General features: G+C 41.4%; 2 protein-coding genes and 1 long non-coding RNA gene across 3 annotated transcripts in view; 2 read left to right on the plus strand and 1 right to left on the minus strand.

Moving 5' to 3' along the window:
- The window catches only part of LOC113029618 (uncharacterized), a 430622-nt gene that overhangs the window by 298888 nt on the left and 114413 nt on the right, over positions 1-17321 (plus strand). The window lies entirely within an intron of this gene.
- Positions 1-17321, minus strand: part of LOC145431199 (uncharacterized) — a 190416-nt gene that overhangs the window by 137628 nt on the left and 35467 nt on the right. The window lies entirely within an intron of this gene.
- On the plus strand, positions 118-14202 carry LOC113029610 (uncharacterized). The gene is made up of 4 exons (XM_026180579.2): positions 118-345; positions 4352-4482; positions 5310-6509; positions 10125-14202. Exons 1-4 carry the CDS (start codon positions 306-308, stop codon positions 10485-10487), a joined length of 1734 nt encoding a protein of 577 aa, XP_026036364.1. The 5' UTR covers positions 118-305; the 3' UTR covers positions 10488-14202.

The following is a 17321-nucleotide window of genomic DNA, read 5'->3' on the forward strand; positions in this document are numbered from 1 at the left end:
ATTTTTCACCGTCAGCTCGTTTGATTTATGTCTTGAACCTTCGGACAGGTAGAGGCTGCCTGCTGTACTGGCTGAATTGTGCGCAGTACTGGAATCAGCTGTAACCGGATGTGAGTGTTTCTGTGACTTCCTGTTAGGCTGAAGGATCCTGGAAAGTGTCCGAGATTCCTGCAGCTGTGTGTCCGCCATAGACTGCAGGCCCTTCAAGCACACACGCAGTCTGCCCGCTCGTCTCCGCCGCTTTGAGACACACTTCATCCCGGCGGGTCTGATCTGAACACCGGGGAAAGTGCTGGAGCTTCATCATGGAGCTGGTCTCGGTTTATGGTCTGGGGTCTTCTAAAGGTAACCGAGCTGACGTTAGTCTGGATCCGGTGTGGCTTCAGTTCGGCTCCTTATCTCTTTCGCGGTGCTTCTTTCCTCGGTGCCTTCTGACAGTTTGACCCGACTAAGAGGAAACGAGCAGCCGAAGCACAGCAGCTGTTTTGTGGCTGGACTTAGCTTAGCCTGTTAGCAGAGGCTGAAGGTCATTGCTGACCGCTGGACTGAGATACTGTGATAACCTGTTTCCAGCAGTCGTGCAACTCACACACTGATCACCTCAGAGAGGCATCAGAGCTGCTGCTCACATCCAAACAAACACATCACTGACATACCCAGCTCACTGCTGCAGGACAAAGGTGTGTGTGTGTGTGTGTGTGTGTGTGTGTGTGTGTGTGTGTGTGTGTGTGTGTGTGAGACACACTGTTTACAAGATTTAGTTTGTAATTGTAACAATCAGATTATGTAAGATGTATCGATCTGTTCAGTAATATATGGTAATGGTAAATGGCCTGAATTTGTATAGCGCTTTACTTAGTCCCTAAGGACCCCAAGGCGCTTTACACTACATTCAGTCATTATTTATTTATTAACCTTTATTTAACCAGGAAGATCCCATTGAGATTAAAAACCTCTTTTTCAAGGGAGACCTGGCCAAGATAGGCAGCAGCAGATGTCTCACAGTTACAGAAATTACTCAAACACAGGCAGCAACAACACACATGCAACAATAAGTGAAAGAATACAAATAAAATAAAAAATAAAATAAAAATAAAAGTCAGTTAAAATGACAATCAATCTAATTGAAACAGTTGCATGTTATGGACTCGGCCTCAAGGATTCGTAGCTTAGATTTATCTAAACTACCCATTCACACACAGGTTATGGCAAGCTACATTGTTTTATATATATATATATATATATATATATATATATATATATACCGTAATTGTCGGGCTATAAGCCGCTACTTTTTGCACAAGCTTTGAACCCTGCGGCTTTTAGTCAGGTGCGGCTTTTCTATGGATTGTCCGTGATTTTTGTGATATCGTAAGACGATTTGTTTTGTTTGTTCCGCTGTTGTACGGCACTACGTTGCCTGGCGGAAGGATCGGGGTTCAAGAGTGGTATGTTAGTCACATGTCCGTCCGCCAGGCAACGTAGTGCCGTACGAAGTAGCGCGAAAAACAAACTTCAAAGTAGCGCTACGCATTCAGCAGGAGGCGTGGATGACGAGCGGCGATAAACTTGCAAAAAGCAAGTTATGCCCAACTCCACCGGTGGATTCTGACAGCGTGGAAAAGTGCGAAAACATCCACGATCACCAACGGATTTTGAAGGGCTGGACTGCTGCATGATGGAGAGGAGGACACCGCCACGGCCCTTCTGAGGGTGTTCGACTCTGACACTGACAACGAGGATTTCTTTGGTTTTGAAAGTGACAACGAAGAAAAGAAGCGGAGAGTGGATGACGTAGCCATCCTGAGCCTGTTCATTTCCGACATTGGAGGAGAGGACTTTGGTGGTTTTAGAGCGCAGGAAGAAGAGAAAGATGGTGAATGACTGACTTTTCTTCTTGTTAAAGCTGTGTCACTGCACCTGAGCCTAAAAGGTAGTCCGAATCTATTTTTCTGGTGTGCTGTAGGTTACTGTTATGTACTACATGTGCAAATATGTACCCATAACTTGTTTTTCAAAATATTAATAAAAGGGGTGTGTCTCCAAACAGCCATCTCTTTCCTGACAATTCGCTTTGTGCATATTCTCTTACATATGATAAGTCAACATTGAAACACCTGCGGCTTTTAGTCAGGTGCGGCTAATGTATGTACAAAACAGGATTTTCCCCTGATTTTAGCTTGTGCGGCTAATATTCAGGTGCGCTTTGTAGTCCGGGAAATACGGTATTCCCTTTGATGAACTCACACATTCAGAAACTGATCATTTAGTCACAAACATATACACCTCACACCTGGCAGTAAGGTAAATTACACACAGTTAACAGCCTGGTACGTCTCCATAGCTTTTGAAACTCCTGCATAATCCCAATCAGCAAGTGTTTCACTTAGGTGGTCATGATTGTGATATCCTGAGTGAATTTCAGCCAATGAAGAATACAGACATTAAATTCTTCTCCAGTGTTTCAGTGAAATGCAAACCAAGCCACACTGGATTTAAGGCCACCAGTTTCCCTAATCTTCATAAAGACTCAGGCTTCTCATAGTTTTTATAGTCGGGGTCACTGAGTGTCTCGAGTCCATCTACAGTTGTTGTCTTTCATCAGTGATGCTTTTTGAAAGTACTGTGGCGTCAGTGTATGTGTTCTGTTTTAATGTGTGAGTTCTTACAGATCTGCACTGTTATGGTTAGAAAAATGGTTCATCAGCCTGTTGGAGAGCTGTGTGTGTCTGGGGTCACGCCCTCACCATTTCCTGCACAGACTTCAGAAAATGCCCGTCCTTGGTGTTGCACACCTGTGGTGGTGAAGCCATAATGGCTCTGTTGGCATCTTTGTATCACTGAAGAAGATGTTGGTATCTGTTTAATGTCATTATCCCAGGGAAATCCAGGCCTTGCTTTACTCTTCCAAACAATGCCTTAGTGCCTGGACATGTTGTGTTATGCCTTTTTTTTGGTGATAATATTCCCTTTTTTTTTTTTTTTTACCCCTAAAACAGTCTCTACTGATTCACACCGTCTTTGGGTAACATTTATGAATTTTTTGGAGGTTTTTCATATTTCATCAGGACAGGGCTGGACTGGTCTCTGGAGGCCCACCATCATCACTAATATGTATTTTTGTGTGTATGTGTATTGTGCATACACATGTTTCATTTTATTTGATTATTGATATAGAGTTAAAGTTTTAATCAGGTTGGTGCATGGTTCATGGCTAATGCTTGCTACAGCAGCCTCTTGTGAATGTGAGGGCTTTTGTTTGTTGTTGGTACTGCTGTTGACGGTGCAGCTGCAAACATGTCGGTTAATTTGATGCTTTTACTTCATTTAGTTTCATTTTCTCTCTTAGCTTTTCAGCTCCATCTTTTTTTTTTCTTTGTCCATCTGTATCAAACACTTCTTCAACACTAGTCTCTGTTCTACAAGGTGCACCGCTCTACAGGGAAGGTAGGGTGACCGGTCACGTTCAGAAATTTGATTGGGCAATCCAGTGTCAGTAATCAAAAAGGAATCAATAGGCTACTGTCGGTGCTTGTAGGGCCGATGCACAGCAGGCTTTCAGGCCAGACTGTAGCGTGTATGATTATGACAAAGAAAAAAAAATAACATCCACCAATCGGCCCACGAGTGTGTCAGCCCACTGGTCAAAGGCTAGTGTGCTACGATACCAGTCCAGCCCCGATTCAGGATGTATGAAATGCATGTCGGATGCTAACTGGTGACTCAGACGTCTCCCAGTGTTTCAGAACTAAATCAAGTAAAACTAAAAGCAGAATTTCTTTTTCATTCAGAAGCAAAATTGACATATTCCTTAAGTTCATAAAGTTATTAGTTACTATAACTTAGGACTGGTTCTTAAATAGATCAGAAATATGTAATCTGAGTATTCAAAGCACTTTCAACAACATGTCTCACACATTAATACAAACACTGGAAGCATGAGGAGCAACTTGGGATTCAGTATTTTGCCAAAGGTTGTTGGTTCGAAAAAGCCAGGGATTGAACCAACAACCTTCCAATTAGCAGATAAGCTGATCTACGTCATGCTGATAAAGTGAAATAACATTAATCGAGCTGAGAACATGTCCCCTCTAACTTCTACTTTATATTTAACCTATCTCGTTCAGTGCCTGCTATTAGTTCAGATTTTATTTTTTGATGTTAGCGGTCTGCACTCACTCTTTTCCTGACTTTTAACTTCATGATCAAACCTGTTTGGGTTCATTTGAATGAGTCGTAACTGAATTAAACTGAGTTCAAACTGATTGTTGGCTTTAAATCGGGTTTCAGTCTCCTGTTTGGTTAGAAGTGAAAATCAAGGGTAGCCTAATAAAGATCTGTTTGATCTCAGGAAAAGACGAGTCTGACAGAGGAGAAGAAGAAGAGGAGGAATCCGATAGAGAAGAAGAAGAGGAGTCTGACAGAGGAGGAATGGAAGAAGAGGAGGACTGTGAGCCACTGTGTGGGGATCCATCAGAGCAGGTAAGAAAAGTTTCACAGTAACATTTTATTGTTTGAACTGTCTGCTCTTGCCCTTTAAAACATATCCTCAAATCAAAATTCAATAAAGGAAAACAAATCTGAATAAAAATGGTTTAATACCTGCAGACAAACGGTTCACCTTGGACAGGTCGCCAGTCTGTGGCAGGGTTTCTAATAATCTTATTCAACCCAGGACCCAGTGTGTTCCTCCTGGTGAACGTCAGTGCCCGGCCTTAGGTGGTGAGAGCATGCAGGCATTTCCTGGAGGATGAAGGAATTGATACGACTGACTGGCTCCAACAGAGCACATCTGGGACGTTATGTTTCGTTTATGTTGCACCTCAGACTGTGCAGGCGCTGATGCCATGGGCTAGATCTTGCAGGAGTTCCCCCGGGACACCGTCCATTATCTCATTAGGAGCCTGCCCCGACACTGTCAACCATGCATACAAGCACGTGTGGTCCGTACCAACTGCTGAGTACCATTCTGCATTGTCAGCAAAATGGACCAGCCTTCCACATCATTGTTTCACTTTGATTTCCAGGGTGTCTTTGAATTTAGTCCTTTGTAGGTTGATCATTTTTATTTCTATCAAATGATGTGGCATCCTTTCATTCTTAGCACATTACCCAGTCCCTGTCAGTGTCGATATGAGCAGGATTTTTTCCCCTTCGACATCTGATCTGTTTATTTATCTGAGAACTCCTAACACAACAGCAGATTCTTGAATTTATTTAAACTTCAGTAACTTAAAGACTTTGTAGTGTAAGTTTGCTCCATCTCTGCATTTCACTTACTGCCTGCTTTTTGTTTTTGTTTACTGCAGGAGGAAAAAGATGAAGATGGGTCAAAACCTGACTCCTATCAGGAAGCTGACAAGTCCTTCACAGCAACAGGAAGTGGAGATAAATCTCACAGATGTGACGTGTGTGGAAAAACCTTTGCTCGGATCGGGCATTTTAAAACACATCAGCTGATCCACACGGGAGTTAAGCAGTTCATATGTGAGCAGTGTGGAAAGTCTTTCACTCGAATGGGTCAGTTAAAAGCACATCAGGTGATCCACACGGGTATTAAACTGTTCAGCTGCGACCTGTGTGACAAGTCTTTTTATCGAATGGACAACTTAAAAGCACATCGACTTCTCCACAGTGGGCTGAAACCATACAAGTGTGATGAGTGTGGGAAGAATTTTCCCACCACAAAACATCTCAGGACCCACAAATACATCCACACAGAAGTTAGGCCATTCAGCTGTGATCAGTGTGGAAAGGCTTTTAAATTCATGGGGGAGCTAAAAAGACACCATCTCATCCACACGGGGGTTAAAGCATTCAGCTGTGATGCGTGTGGGAAGGCCTTTACCCGGATGGGCGAGTTAAAAGCTCATAAACTGATCCACACTGGAATCAAACTCTTCAGATGTGACCTGTGTGGAAAGTCTTTTATCCGGTTGGATCACTTAAAAACTCATCAGCTGATCCACACTGGAGTTAAGCTGTTCAGCTGTGACTTGTGTGGGAAGTCTTTTACTCGAATGGACAACTTAAAGACACATCAGCTCACTCACAGCGGACTTAAACCCTACAGGTGTGATCAGTGTGGGAAGGATTTCACTTGTAAGGGGAACCTGGTTACCCATCAGCGCACCCACTCTGGAAGTAAACCATATAACTGTGACTTCTGTGGAAAAGCTTTCAGCCTGCAAAAGACCCTAAGAACACACCAACGCATGCACACCGGGGAGGACGTGTACTGCTGTGAGCAGTGTGGGAAACCGTTTGTGCAGTACTCCCACTTAAAAGCCCACGAAATTACCCATACTGGAGATAGACCACACCGCTGTGACGAGTGTGGGAAAGCCTACAGACGCATTAGTGATCTGAGAGTCCACCAGAGAAACCACACTGGGGAGAGACCATACAAGTGTGACCAGTGTGAAAAGACGTTTAAGTCTTCGGATGTCCTAAAACGACACCAACAGATCCACACCAGGGAGAGGCCGTTCAAGTGCAGTCAGTGTAAGGTAAGTTTAGTTAGTGCAGTTTCAATTTGGGAATGTTCAAAACAAGAAAGTAATTAGATCTAAATAACTCAGAACACAGCCATTATTGCCTAAATAATGTGAGTACACCTCTAAGTGAAAATGTCCAAATTGTGCCCAATTACCCTTTTCCCTCCCTGGTGTCATGTGACACATTAGCTTTAAAAGGTATCAGGTGCAATTGAAAACAGGTGTTTGAATTTCATGTTATTGCTTTCATACTCTCTCATACTGGTCACTGGAAGTTTAACATGCCACATCATAGGAAAGTATTCTCTGAGGATATAAAAAAAATAATTATTACCCTACATAAAGATGGGCTAGGCCAGTGGTTCTAAAACTTTTCAGAATGAGTACCACCTCATAAAATATATGGCTCCTAAAGTACCACCAAAGTTACATTACATTAGTATAAGCATTTACCGTGTTTTAGACTTTGAAACAAAGTTGATGTCAACAGTAATACCAGCTGCCTCAAACACAATGGTGGTGTGCACTTCAGCATCGTTATTACTGTGAACTGAAATTTACTCAGCTTTAATCTTTGAACAGATATTGATGCCGGAGTTTTAGGTGTTTTGCTGAAAATCATAGTAACATAGTTTGTACTAGAGATGGACCGGTCGGATATTACATATTGGTATCGGTCCGATACTGATCTAAATTACTGAATTACTAAATTACTAAAATTGTAATCTCATCCATTAAATATCACAAAAGCACTTCACAAAACTTGCAACATAGCGTAAGTCAGCTCATAACCGTAGCACGTCGGAGCAGCATGCGTTATGTGATAGAGCGGCTGTGGCATGTGAGACCTTTTGGTGGTCTGGTGGAGCATTTGGAGCCTCGCTACAAGGCATTTCATCTCCGAGAAAGTTGTAAGTTCATCTCTGAATGTTTGTAAAGTACGTTAAGCTTAACAACCGATATATGGAGCGACTGCCTCTTCTTCTCTCCCCCTCCCTCTCCTGTTGCTACTTCAATCATGAAACTGATTAATGATCAGCTGATCAGCTTTTCTGTCGCGAGTCCGTTTCTCTTCTTTGTTTGCTTTTTTGGCCCACTTTGTGCCAGAAAGAGGAAACCAGTGGCTGAATAACAGCAGCACGTTTAAGCTTGATAAGCTGTTGTTAGAATTTATTAGTTTCTACACCAGGATCCTTTTCCATGTAGCTGACAGCTGGCAACTGTGCAGGGGCGGGTCTAGCAAAGTTTTGTTGGGGGGCAGGTAATAATAATAATAATAATAATAGTTAAAATAATAATGGATTGCATTTATATAGCGCTTTTCAAGACCCTCAAAGCGCTTTACAATTCCACTATTCATTCACTTTCACATTCACGCACTGGTGGAAGCAGCTACAGTTGTAGCCACAGCTGCCCTGGGGCAGACTGACAGAAGCGAGGCTGTCAGTCTGCCCCATGATCCAGTAAGGACATCTCCTGGTTTCATCTTCATGTTTCCCTCTCACCACATATCCAAACCATCCTGACCAGCAGCTTTACAGCTGTGGCTCCAGCAAACATCAGCTGATACTAGAAATTAATATTAAATAAATTCTAACAACAGCTGATCAAGCTTAAACGTGCTGCTGTTGTTTAGCGCGACATCCGCTGGTTTCCCCGTTCTGGCACAAAGTGGGCGATAAACAAACAAGAGAGAAAAGCCGATCAGCTGATCATTGATCAGTTTCACGATTGAAGTAGAAACAGGAGAGGGAGGGGAGAGAATGAGAGGAGAAGAGGCAGCTGTGCAGCAAAGACACAGAATAACTCCAGCTTTGTGTCTTTTTCATTGTAGCTGAAGTCCGGGACAAAATGTTCCTTTTCACCTCAATAAGAAACGCGTAATATTTTCTCTGAATACGAGACGATTACGTTTTTTACGGGACGGTTGGAAACTCTAATAACTAAACCTTATAAATAAAATAAGATAAAACAAGTTCAACATCTGTAACATCATAGCACCCGCCCAGCAGTATATAAACTCTGTCATGCTAGCTAGTACGCAGTATGAGTTATTGTAACTGACTGTAAAAAGTCAGCACAACGAAAATAAACTCCACCTAAACTTGGTTTATATCTGACCAGATAGACTGCAGGTCATAACTTCTTACTTGAAGTTCAGTTCACCGCCTCGGGTCTCTGCTGCTCCTGTCTTTCCGTCATCCACCTGCCAGCGTGTTGCACCTGCTGGCCTCCACCACTTGCTAATGTTATTGAATCTGTGGAAGCTCCGCAATAGCCACCACCAAACAACTGAGTTATTTTTACACATCTCCCAGCATCTGGCCAATCCACCACCTTTCAGTGTTTATACCGTCATGGGAAAAAAACGGAAAAAAAACCCAAAACAAAACCCATCGGCCCATAAAAACGAAAAATCACCATCTGCCCACCAGGCAAATGCCCGGTATGCCCGATGGCCAGTCCAGCTATGCACCAAACCCAATATTATAAAAACCCCAAAACCCAAGCACAAAAAGATTCACCACACTCTCTTAACCCGTGATCTCTCCCGGAACCTTTAAATGGTGTCTGGACCCCCGGGAAACATTTGCCCAAACATCTTGAAGAGGACACAAGCAAGAAAGGTGAGTAATCATTATCTTACAAACACTTTTTTGCACCACTTTTATTCTTAGATTTCCCCCACACACATTTGCATTAGTTTTCCTTACTGGTAAACCTTAATCACAATCTTAATCATCATTCTTTTTTCCTCACAGACAACCACCACATTGCTTGATGAGGAGCAGCTGTGCAATATCTGAAACAAGGCTACAAACTCGTTTTAAAATTCTCAATAAATATTCAATAAATAATTAAACTTCTTGTGTGCAAATGTTTTACTGTGCAAATCCATGCTTAAAGTGCAATGCTAAATAAAGTACTTGATAAGGTGCTTTTAATAAAGTGAAAAGTGTGCTCTAAAGTGCTATACAGATAATATAAATAAATGTAGTAAGGGAGTCCTCTTCCGTACACGGTAAGTGTTTTGTTTTTTTAAAACTTGAGTATAAACTCATACAAGCAAGATATTGTTCTGTTAATTATAAAATGAACTGTACTATATATATATATAAAAATACTATATCGGTATCGGCAGATATCCAAATTTATGATATCGGTATCGGACATAAAAAAGTGGCATCGTGCCATCTCCAATTTGTATATTATATTTTCTGAATTGATTATCATCCCCTTGTCACCCTTGGAAACAAACTTTCACAGTTGACTCTGATTTGAAAGAGAGTTTAAGGCAGCAGCACTAGTCACCATTTTCCACATGTAGTTTTTTGTGCTATTTGTAGTTTTTCCTGTGGTGTTGGACTTCCTTTTTCCTTTGGCATGTAGGACAGAAGAACACTTGTAGCGCTATACTGCCCCCTTCAGTTCTGAACATCCAGAAACAATACCATCACATTTTCAGAATTTTGGGATCCAATAGTATCATAAGTATTGGTTCTGGTGACATGTCCAAGTACATCTATCAGTCACATAAAAACACTCAAACAAATATCAGTGGGTGTCTTGTGGCAGAAGTGATCTTTATTAATTCCCAGACTTACACAGTCTTTGTCTCACACACAGAGCAGTGACGGTGGACCCAGTGCTGAGCCCTGTCAGCACTACACCATCGTTAAACCGTACCAGTGTGACCAGTGTGGAAAATCCTTCAGCAGCCAAAGAACCCTACAGAGACACCAGCGTATGCACACTGGGCACAAACTGAACTACTGCAAAGAATGTGGCAGAGGCTTTCCCACACCGAGTGCATTAAAACGCCACGAACTCCTCCACAGGACTAAAAAGCACGTCTGTGACCAGTGTGGGACGTCATTCACGTTTGCCAAAGGCCTGCGACAACATAAACTAGCCCACGTTGAGGAAAGCATTCATATCCAGACACTGGAAGAAAAGCTTCTCGTACTCACGTCATCGTACACATCGTGAACACAGCTGTGCTGAAGACACCAGTAATCACAGCGTGGGAAGAGTTTCATAATCACTAATGCACTGTTTCACCGCGTGCAGCAATAATAAACTTCACAGGGCTTTAGACTCATTTTTTTGCCACGATTGCACTGGTGGCACCTTGTCTTAGGCGCACCCAAATTTTTCAACTGCATTGCTTAAAACAGGGGTGTCAAACTCAAATACACAGTGGGCCAAAATTCAAAACTGGAACAAAGTCACGGGCTAACGTTAATATTTATTGAAATATATTTATTCCTCCAGATAAAAGAATGAATCTTTTGGACTCAAACACATTTTTCTGAAAAACTGAATATGGAACAAGCAAAGCTTAATACTAAACAATATATATATTAGCTGTATAATACCAGTAGGCCAGCTCTAATAGTAATTTGGTATGGCTTCGCGGGCCAAATGTAATTAGGCTGCGGGCCAGAGTTTGACACCTGTGGCTTAAAACCACAGTTTTACATGTGCACTTTTTTGGGGGGGAAATTGCTGTCCATACAGACAATATTAACTTGTAAATGATTAACTAACAATCTTGTCAACACACAGTTCTTTAGTCAGAGCACAGTTATACAAGAAAGACGAGTTAATGATAAACTGCCTGTGCTTAAAGTCCTTTGGATGACCTGTTTGCTGCTGCCTGCTGCTGAAAGGCAGTGAGGAGAGGGGGACTTGGGCAGTGCATTTATCGCAGCATATAATGTGTTTTCTTGATACGCTGTGCTTTTTCAGAAAGCTGATTCTGATGCGTCGGGTCTGCTCTATGTTTACTTCTTTGCGTGGAATCCGTTTATCTGCTCTCAATTGCTGTTTGGTGGTTGTTGAAATAGTTTTGTGATCTTTAACCTGATATTCTGGCATTTCTGGCAAAATACTTTTATATTCATAAGTTGATTCAGGATTTAATGAATCGATATCGCTTCAGTCAAGCTACTCACCTCTCTCTAACCACCTGCACTTTCAAATGTACACACGAAGGATTACGGGAATATCTGGACTGCGGGCAATCTGAGATGTCCCGCCCCTGGCTATCTCTGATTGGTTTAGACCACAATAGAGGCATAATGTGTGTCAGTTGTTGACCACAGGGAGACTTTCAGAGTTGCGGAGAATTTTTTTTTTTTTTTTTTTCTTACTCGAAAAGTTGGTCGCACCAGTGAAACCTAGGATTTTTTTTTGTTGCACCATTGAAAAATTTGGTCACATTTGCGACAAAATTTGTCGCACTCTAGAGCCCTGCTTCATTATCTTCTCTATGCAAACATCAGCGTGATCATGCAGAGCAGAAGATCATTTCCAATCATCTGCAAGAACACAGGACGACACACAGTGCATCTGAAACAACAGGAAGACCTCGTCTGGTTCCCCAAACAAAGCAGGGATCAGGTTTCACACAATTCAAAATTAATTTCCTGTGATTTGTTTCAGACAAACAAATCTGCTCTGCGATCTGTTGAAGCTGCTTCTGGAGCTATATATCTCTCTCTCTCTATACATATATATATATATATATCTTTAATGTAAATCTTTGTACGTATTATTATAATTTTGGTTTTCTGTCTTATGTATATTACAGTGGCAAATGCTACATATACACATTAGGGCTGCCACAAACGATTATTTTGATAGTCGACTAGTCACCGATTATTTTTGCGATTAGTCGACTAATCAGATCATCATCCATTGGACGTACAGCGTACAGCTTATTGCACCAGCAGCATCTGCTCTTATATAACTATCATTAGCTTACAGCTTGAAGTGTTTGTGCTAACTAAAAATAAAGACAAGATGGTAGTTTATTAATTTTTAATGAAATTTGCAGATTGTTTCGGTGAAGTTTAATAAACTCCTTGCTTTCTAAAATATAACAGGACACCGGAGTATATTCTCCAGCGTCTCACACTTCTGATAATCAGCTGTCTGCTTGACAGTTTTAGCGGTGCAAAAACTATAACTTTAATCTCAGCCAAACCGATTTACTCAGGAACAAATAAAATACAAAAAAAGCCAAACAATAACATTTTTAAGTTATCTAAGTGACTTATATATATGTTTAACCTGACTAGCGAAAGACGGCGGTGGGTTTGAAAACGATTTGCCGGGAGTCCGGTGTTCTCACGGCTCTAGTTAGCCTAGCCCCCGGCTAGCTAACGAGCTAGTGGGTAACAGACGTCTCCGAAAATGTCGGAGCGCTTTTGAAAATATGTGGTGTCCTGATAAACTGAGCAGATATTTGAGGTTTACACAGCTACATTCTCGCCTGAAAATATGTTAAACGTTTATTTTGTGACCCAGAAAGAATAATAAGAGTAAAGTTAAAACTAACTAGCTGCCGCCATTGTTGACAGCTGCGCTATGAATTCTGGGACACAGCTTCTTCTTCTTCGGGGTTTAACGGCAGCTGGCATCCTTGTACATGCAGTGCTGCCATCTTCTGTTTCAGTCTGTTATTACACTCTTAAATCCTACTACTCATTCCTGCGTCCTTTGTGATCTTACAAAGCTTCAAACGAGGCGTCGACTACTAAATTAGTCGTCGACGATTTTAATAGTCGACATAATCGTGACTAGTCGACTAATCGTGGCAGCCCTACACCCTGTATATATGAACTTCCATAGATCCACAAAGAAGGAGTCCCACTCAGACTCATTGGTAGCAACATAAACTCACATACTCCCTGTGAGCGAAAGGTTCAGACTTTAAACACACACAAGCTGAGTCTGTTCATCTGGCCGGGCATTTTCAGTGGGAGAAATGTTTCATCACTCATCCAAGTGATTTCTTCAGTCTGAAAACACTACGTCCAGATCTGCAGAATCAACTTCATGGGATTTTCTACCTGGATGATTGAGCATGCATCAGGACACATCTCAACCAGCCAATCATAAGAAAGCTGACTTAAATGGGGAGGAGTAAAAACAGAGCAGAACACTACAGAAGTAATATGTGTGAAAAGAAATCTATGAGAGATCGTTATGATGCCAAAGAGGCCCAAACAGCCAGACCAGGAAACAATCATGACGTCACGCTGACACGTTCATAGATTTAAAATCAGAAAGCAGCAATAATGATAATGATAGACAGCAATAATAAAGCTGGTGACACTTTTCTCATGTCTGAATTCAGATCAAAAATACATTCTGTAAATGATGGCTGGAGTGTTTCTCCAGGTGAAGCTGAAAGTCCTGATCCAGCAGCTTCAGGGCTGATGATGGTTTATGATGAGTTTTCTGTGAGGAAGATTATTCAACTTGCTTTCAAATTTCAATGCAAGGAAACTTTAGAAATGCTACAGATTATTTGCATTTTATTGTTTTTTTTCTGCACATCTATGAACCAATAAGCTTGTTTTTTTTACTACAGACATGTCTGCTGGGTGTGTACAGCTTATGTCACCATCACTTGTGATTCCTGCTAAATGTGTTGTTCGAGTGTTGGTCGAGTCAGTGTGATGCGCATCACTTTGGACGATGGTTTGTCATATTTTTGTAAGTTTAGATGATGTAGCAGGATGGCGGGAGGTGTAAAAGTGTTGTCACACTGTTATAAATTATAGTAATAAGCTCACATATGTGATGTTTAAATCCTGATGATCAACTTTTTGGTTTTTGAGCTGGAGACTTGGAAGGTTGAGGGTTCTTTTAAATATAAAGGAAGTATACAAATAAATGTCATTTCATTACATAAGGCAGTAACCTCTCCCAGCTTCCATCTAAAACGAGGAGCGCTGGGTTCAGACGACATCATTATAACCAATGAGGACGACTCTCACGCAAGTGTCACAAAGGATAAAAATTAGTGCTGCACCTGAGAGGCTTCACAGCTTTCTAGCAGATGTACTAGTTTGTTGGAGTTTATTTTTGCACAGGGATTTCACTTCAGTTAGGCCTACCTGTGCAGGGCGCTCATCCAGCTGTTGAGGGGTTTTTTTTCTCCTGCTCTGCTGCGCACAGCTGGAAACACTGTGAAAGTCGACCTTGAAACGGAGCAGGCGGGAAGCGTCCTACATGCAGCTTCAGACACTTCAATAAAGCTTCACTCCTCATCTTAATTATGAAGACACCTCTTCAGCATCTTTAGTTTAAAAAAAAGTTTCTTTAAAGAAAAAATATAATTGATGTTGGAGTGTGTTTATAATATTTACTTCCCTCTACATTTCTGAAACACACCTACTTTGCCTTGTTCTGTAACTTTGATGGGAAAGGTGCAACCTAAAGTTATGTTAGGGTCCTTCTTGGACTCTTGAGAGTTCTTCCCCTGAAATGGGACACAGTTTCATTCATTTCCCTCAAATTGCATGGCTTTTAGCCTCATGTCTATCATGAAAAGAGCAAGATTACAGTACATGTCATTTTCCCAGAACTTGCTGGTTAACTCACCCTCAAAGTTGTGACTCAGAGGTGCCAATTCTCATCTCTGCAGAAGTCATAGGTCATTATTTGATGAAGCCAGGAGGACCTCATCATCCACTAGAATCAAAGAACTGATCCTGAGACCACTGAAGTGTGCTGCCCCTGCACCTTTGCTCCACATTAGTGCTGTCAGCGTTAATCTCGTTAAAATGACATTAACGCCATAACTGCATCAACGCAGCAAATTTCTGTTAAAAAGCTAACCGCACTAATGTGTCGACACCTTGCAGCCCCACGCCGCATTGCCGCATTAATGCAGTTATGGTGTTAACATAATTTTAACGACATTAACACTGCCAACACTACTCCACATACAAATTCTGTCCACGATCAGTGGACAAAGGGCTGAGCAAGCATTGACTGAAAGTGTCAGTGCTTGTTTGCCATTTTTGCAAACAATTCCTTTATCGATTCCAGTCGCCCCGAATGACGTCACCACGTTGCGGAGCTCAATTTACCTGGCAGGAAACACGGCGGCTCAAACGCTCAAAAGTTTGGTTATACTTTACGAGAACGGATGACAACAGGGCAACTTGCAATACTTGCAAAGTAGATATTTAATTTAGAAATAGGAGGAAACACTACGAATATGCAAAAGCATTTGCTCACAAAACACGCGATGACCTTAAATGAATGTCGTGTTTTTAATTCCGCTCCGGACTCGTGAATCTCAACCCAGCAGCAGCGGTAACGTTTGCACGTCCTCTCCCGTTAATGCGGCAGGTAAATAATCAACTAACAGTGCATATTATGTTAGTGCGATTATTATTACTTATTACAAAACCTGCCATTACTGTGCATTTAGGTGACCAGTTCTCGCTGCAGTTTACCGTTAGCGTCTCCTTTCAGGCCAGGATAGACGAATGTCACCGAGCAGTGACTCAGTTTGTGGTCAAAGGCTTGCACCCATTTGCCACAGCAGATGCCCCCGATTTTCGATAAATGAATGTGTTTGTAGGCAGGGACATTACTGGATATTCTTGTGTAATTGCTACAGAATAATGTATGTTATATTTTGTTATTGCTAAAGAAGAATATTTACTTTATTATTTTACATTTACAATATTTTTTCCTGGGGACCCTGTGACGCCCCATCGAAGAGCCGTAGGCTGGATCTCTTAAGATCTCACTGTTGGGTTTGTAAGGCCATGTTACTCCTAAATTTCTATCTTGTTCAAAGAGAAGATAAAAAAAAAAAAAGTTCTAAGCTAATCGACCTTAGTGTTCTCCTTTTTTTTAAAAAAGAATCGATAAGAGAATCAATAAAGAATCGAATCGTTAAACAGAATCGAAAATGGAATCGGAATCGTGAAAATCTTATCAATACCCATCCCTACTTAGGACTTAACCAAGACAGAACCAGAATCAAAACTAGATGATGGTAGCACTGAAAATAATCATATACCTGCACTACACTTATTTTTTAATTCTACCAAAGTCCACTATTTAGATTCAGAAAGGTTTATATAATTATTTAGCCTTCTTGTGCAAACAAGCCTGCATAACTTAATAAATATAGAATTTGAAAAATAACAAATGGTGTCTAAAAAGTTACACTAGGTACGAGATACATGTTCTGATGAGTTTTGGCAAACAACCATTTGACTAACATGTGTGTCTCACCTGCTCTTGTTCCATCTCTGTTCTGTCCTCATTCTCCATCTCCCTCTCTGCTCCTCTCTGTCTCTCTCTCTCCCTCTCTCTCTCTTTGTGTAAGAAAGCAAGTCCATTGAGACTAAGACAAGAACAAGACAATAGTCCATTGAGACCAAGACCACGTGACATCCAACTCTATGCTATACTTCCCCTTGTGGGACTAATAAAGGTATATCAATATCAATACCAGTATTTATCAGAGGGTCTTTTATTTCTGCACACAGCTGCTTTCTGATCAAATCCAGCCACAGTATCTTTGTAGAACATCTGTAAGAGACACATCTGGCATTACAGCACCGACTGAGACCAAAGGGAGGGTTCGGCTGTAACATGCCACCTGCTTGTTTATGCATTAGGCTCTGTTTGTAATGGTGTAGCTATCATAAGATCTGTGAATATTAGAGTATTGCTGGACTTTTGACCAAGAGCAGTGAACACAGTATATCTGAAGTGTTTTTAAGGGTTTTTTCTGGACTCAAACTCGTCCAGGTTTGTCATGTACCGCTGATATTCCAAGGTCAGGCTCAGCCCCGCGTCGTCATCATGCATTGGTTGGTGTTCTCGTCTATTGGACAATCTGCAATGCTGACAAAGGAGCACGAACCTGAAGGAAACTTTCAGTGATGCTGAGATCAGTTTTCAACTGATTTCTGTTGAAAGCTGATGTTGGACAGACTGATTTAGACTGAAGTATTTTCATCATTCTTCTCCAACTGAAGAAAAATATGTAATAAC

This window comes from Astatotilapia calliptera, chromosome 9, assembly GCF_964374335.1.
Source record: "Astatotilapia calliptera chromosome 9, fAstCal68.1, whole genome shotgun sequence".
NCBI lineage: Eukaryota > Metazoa > Chordata > Actinopteri > Cichliformes > Cichlidae > Astatotilapia > Astatotilapia calliptera.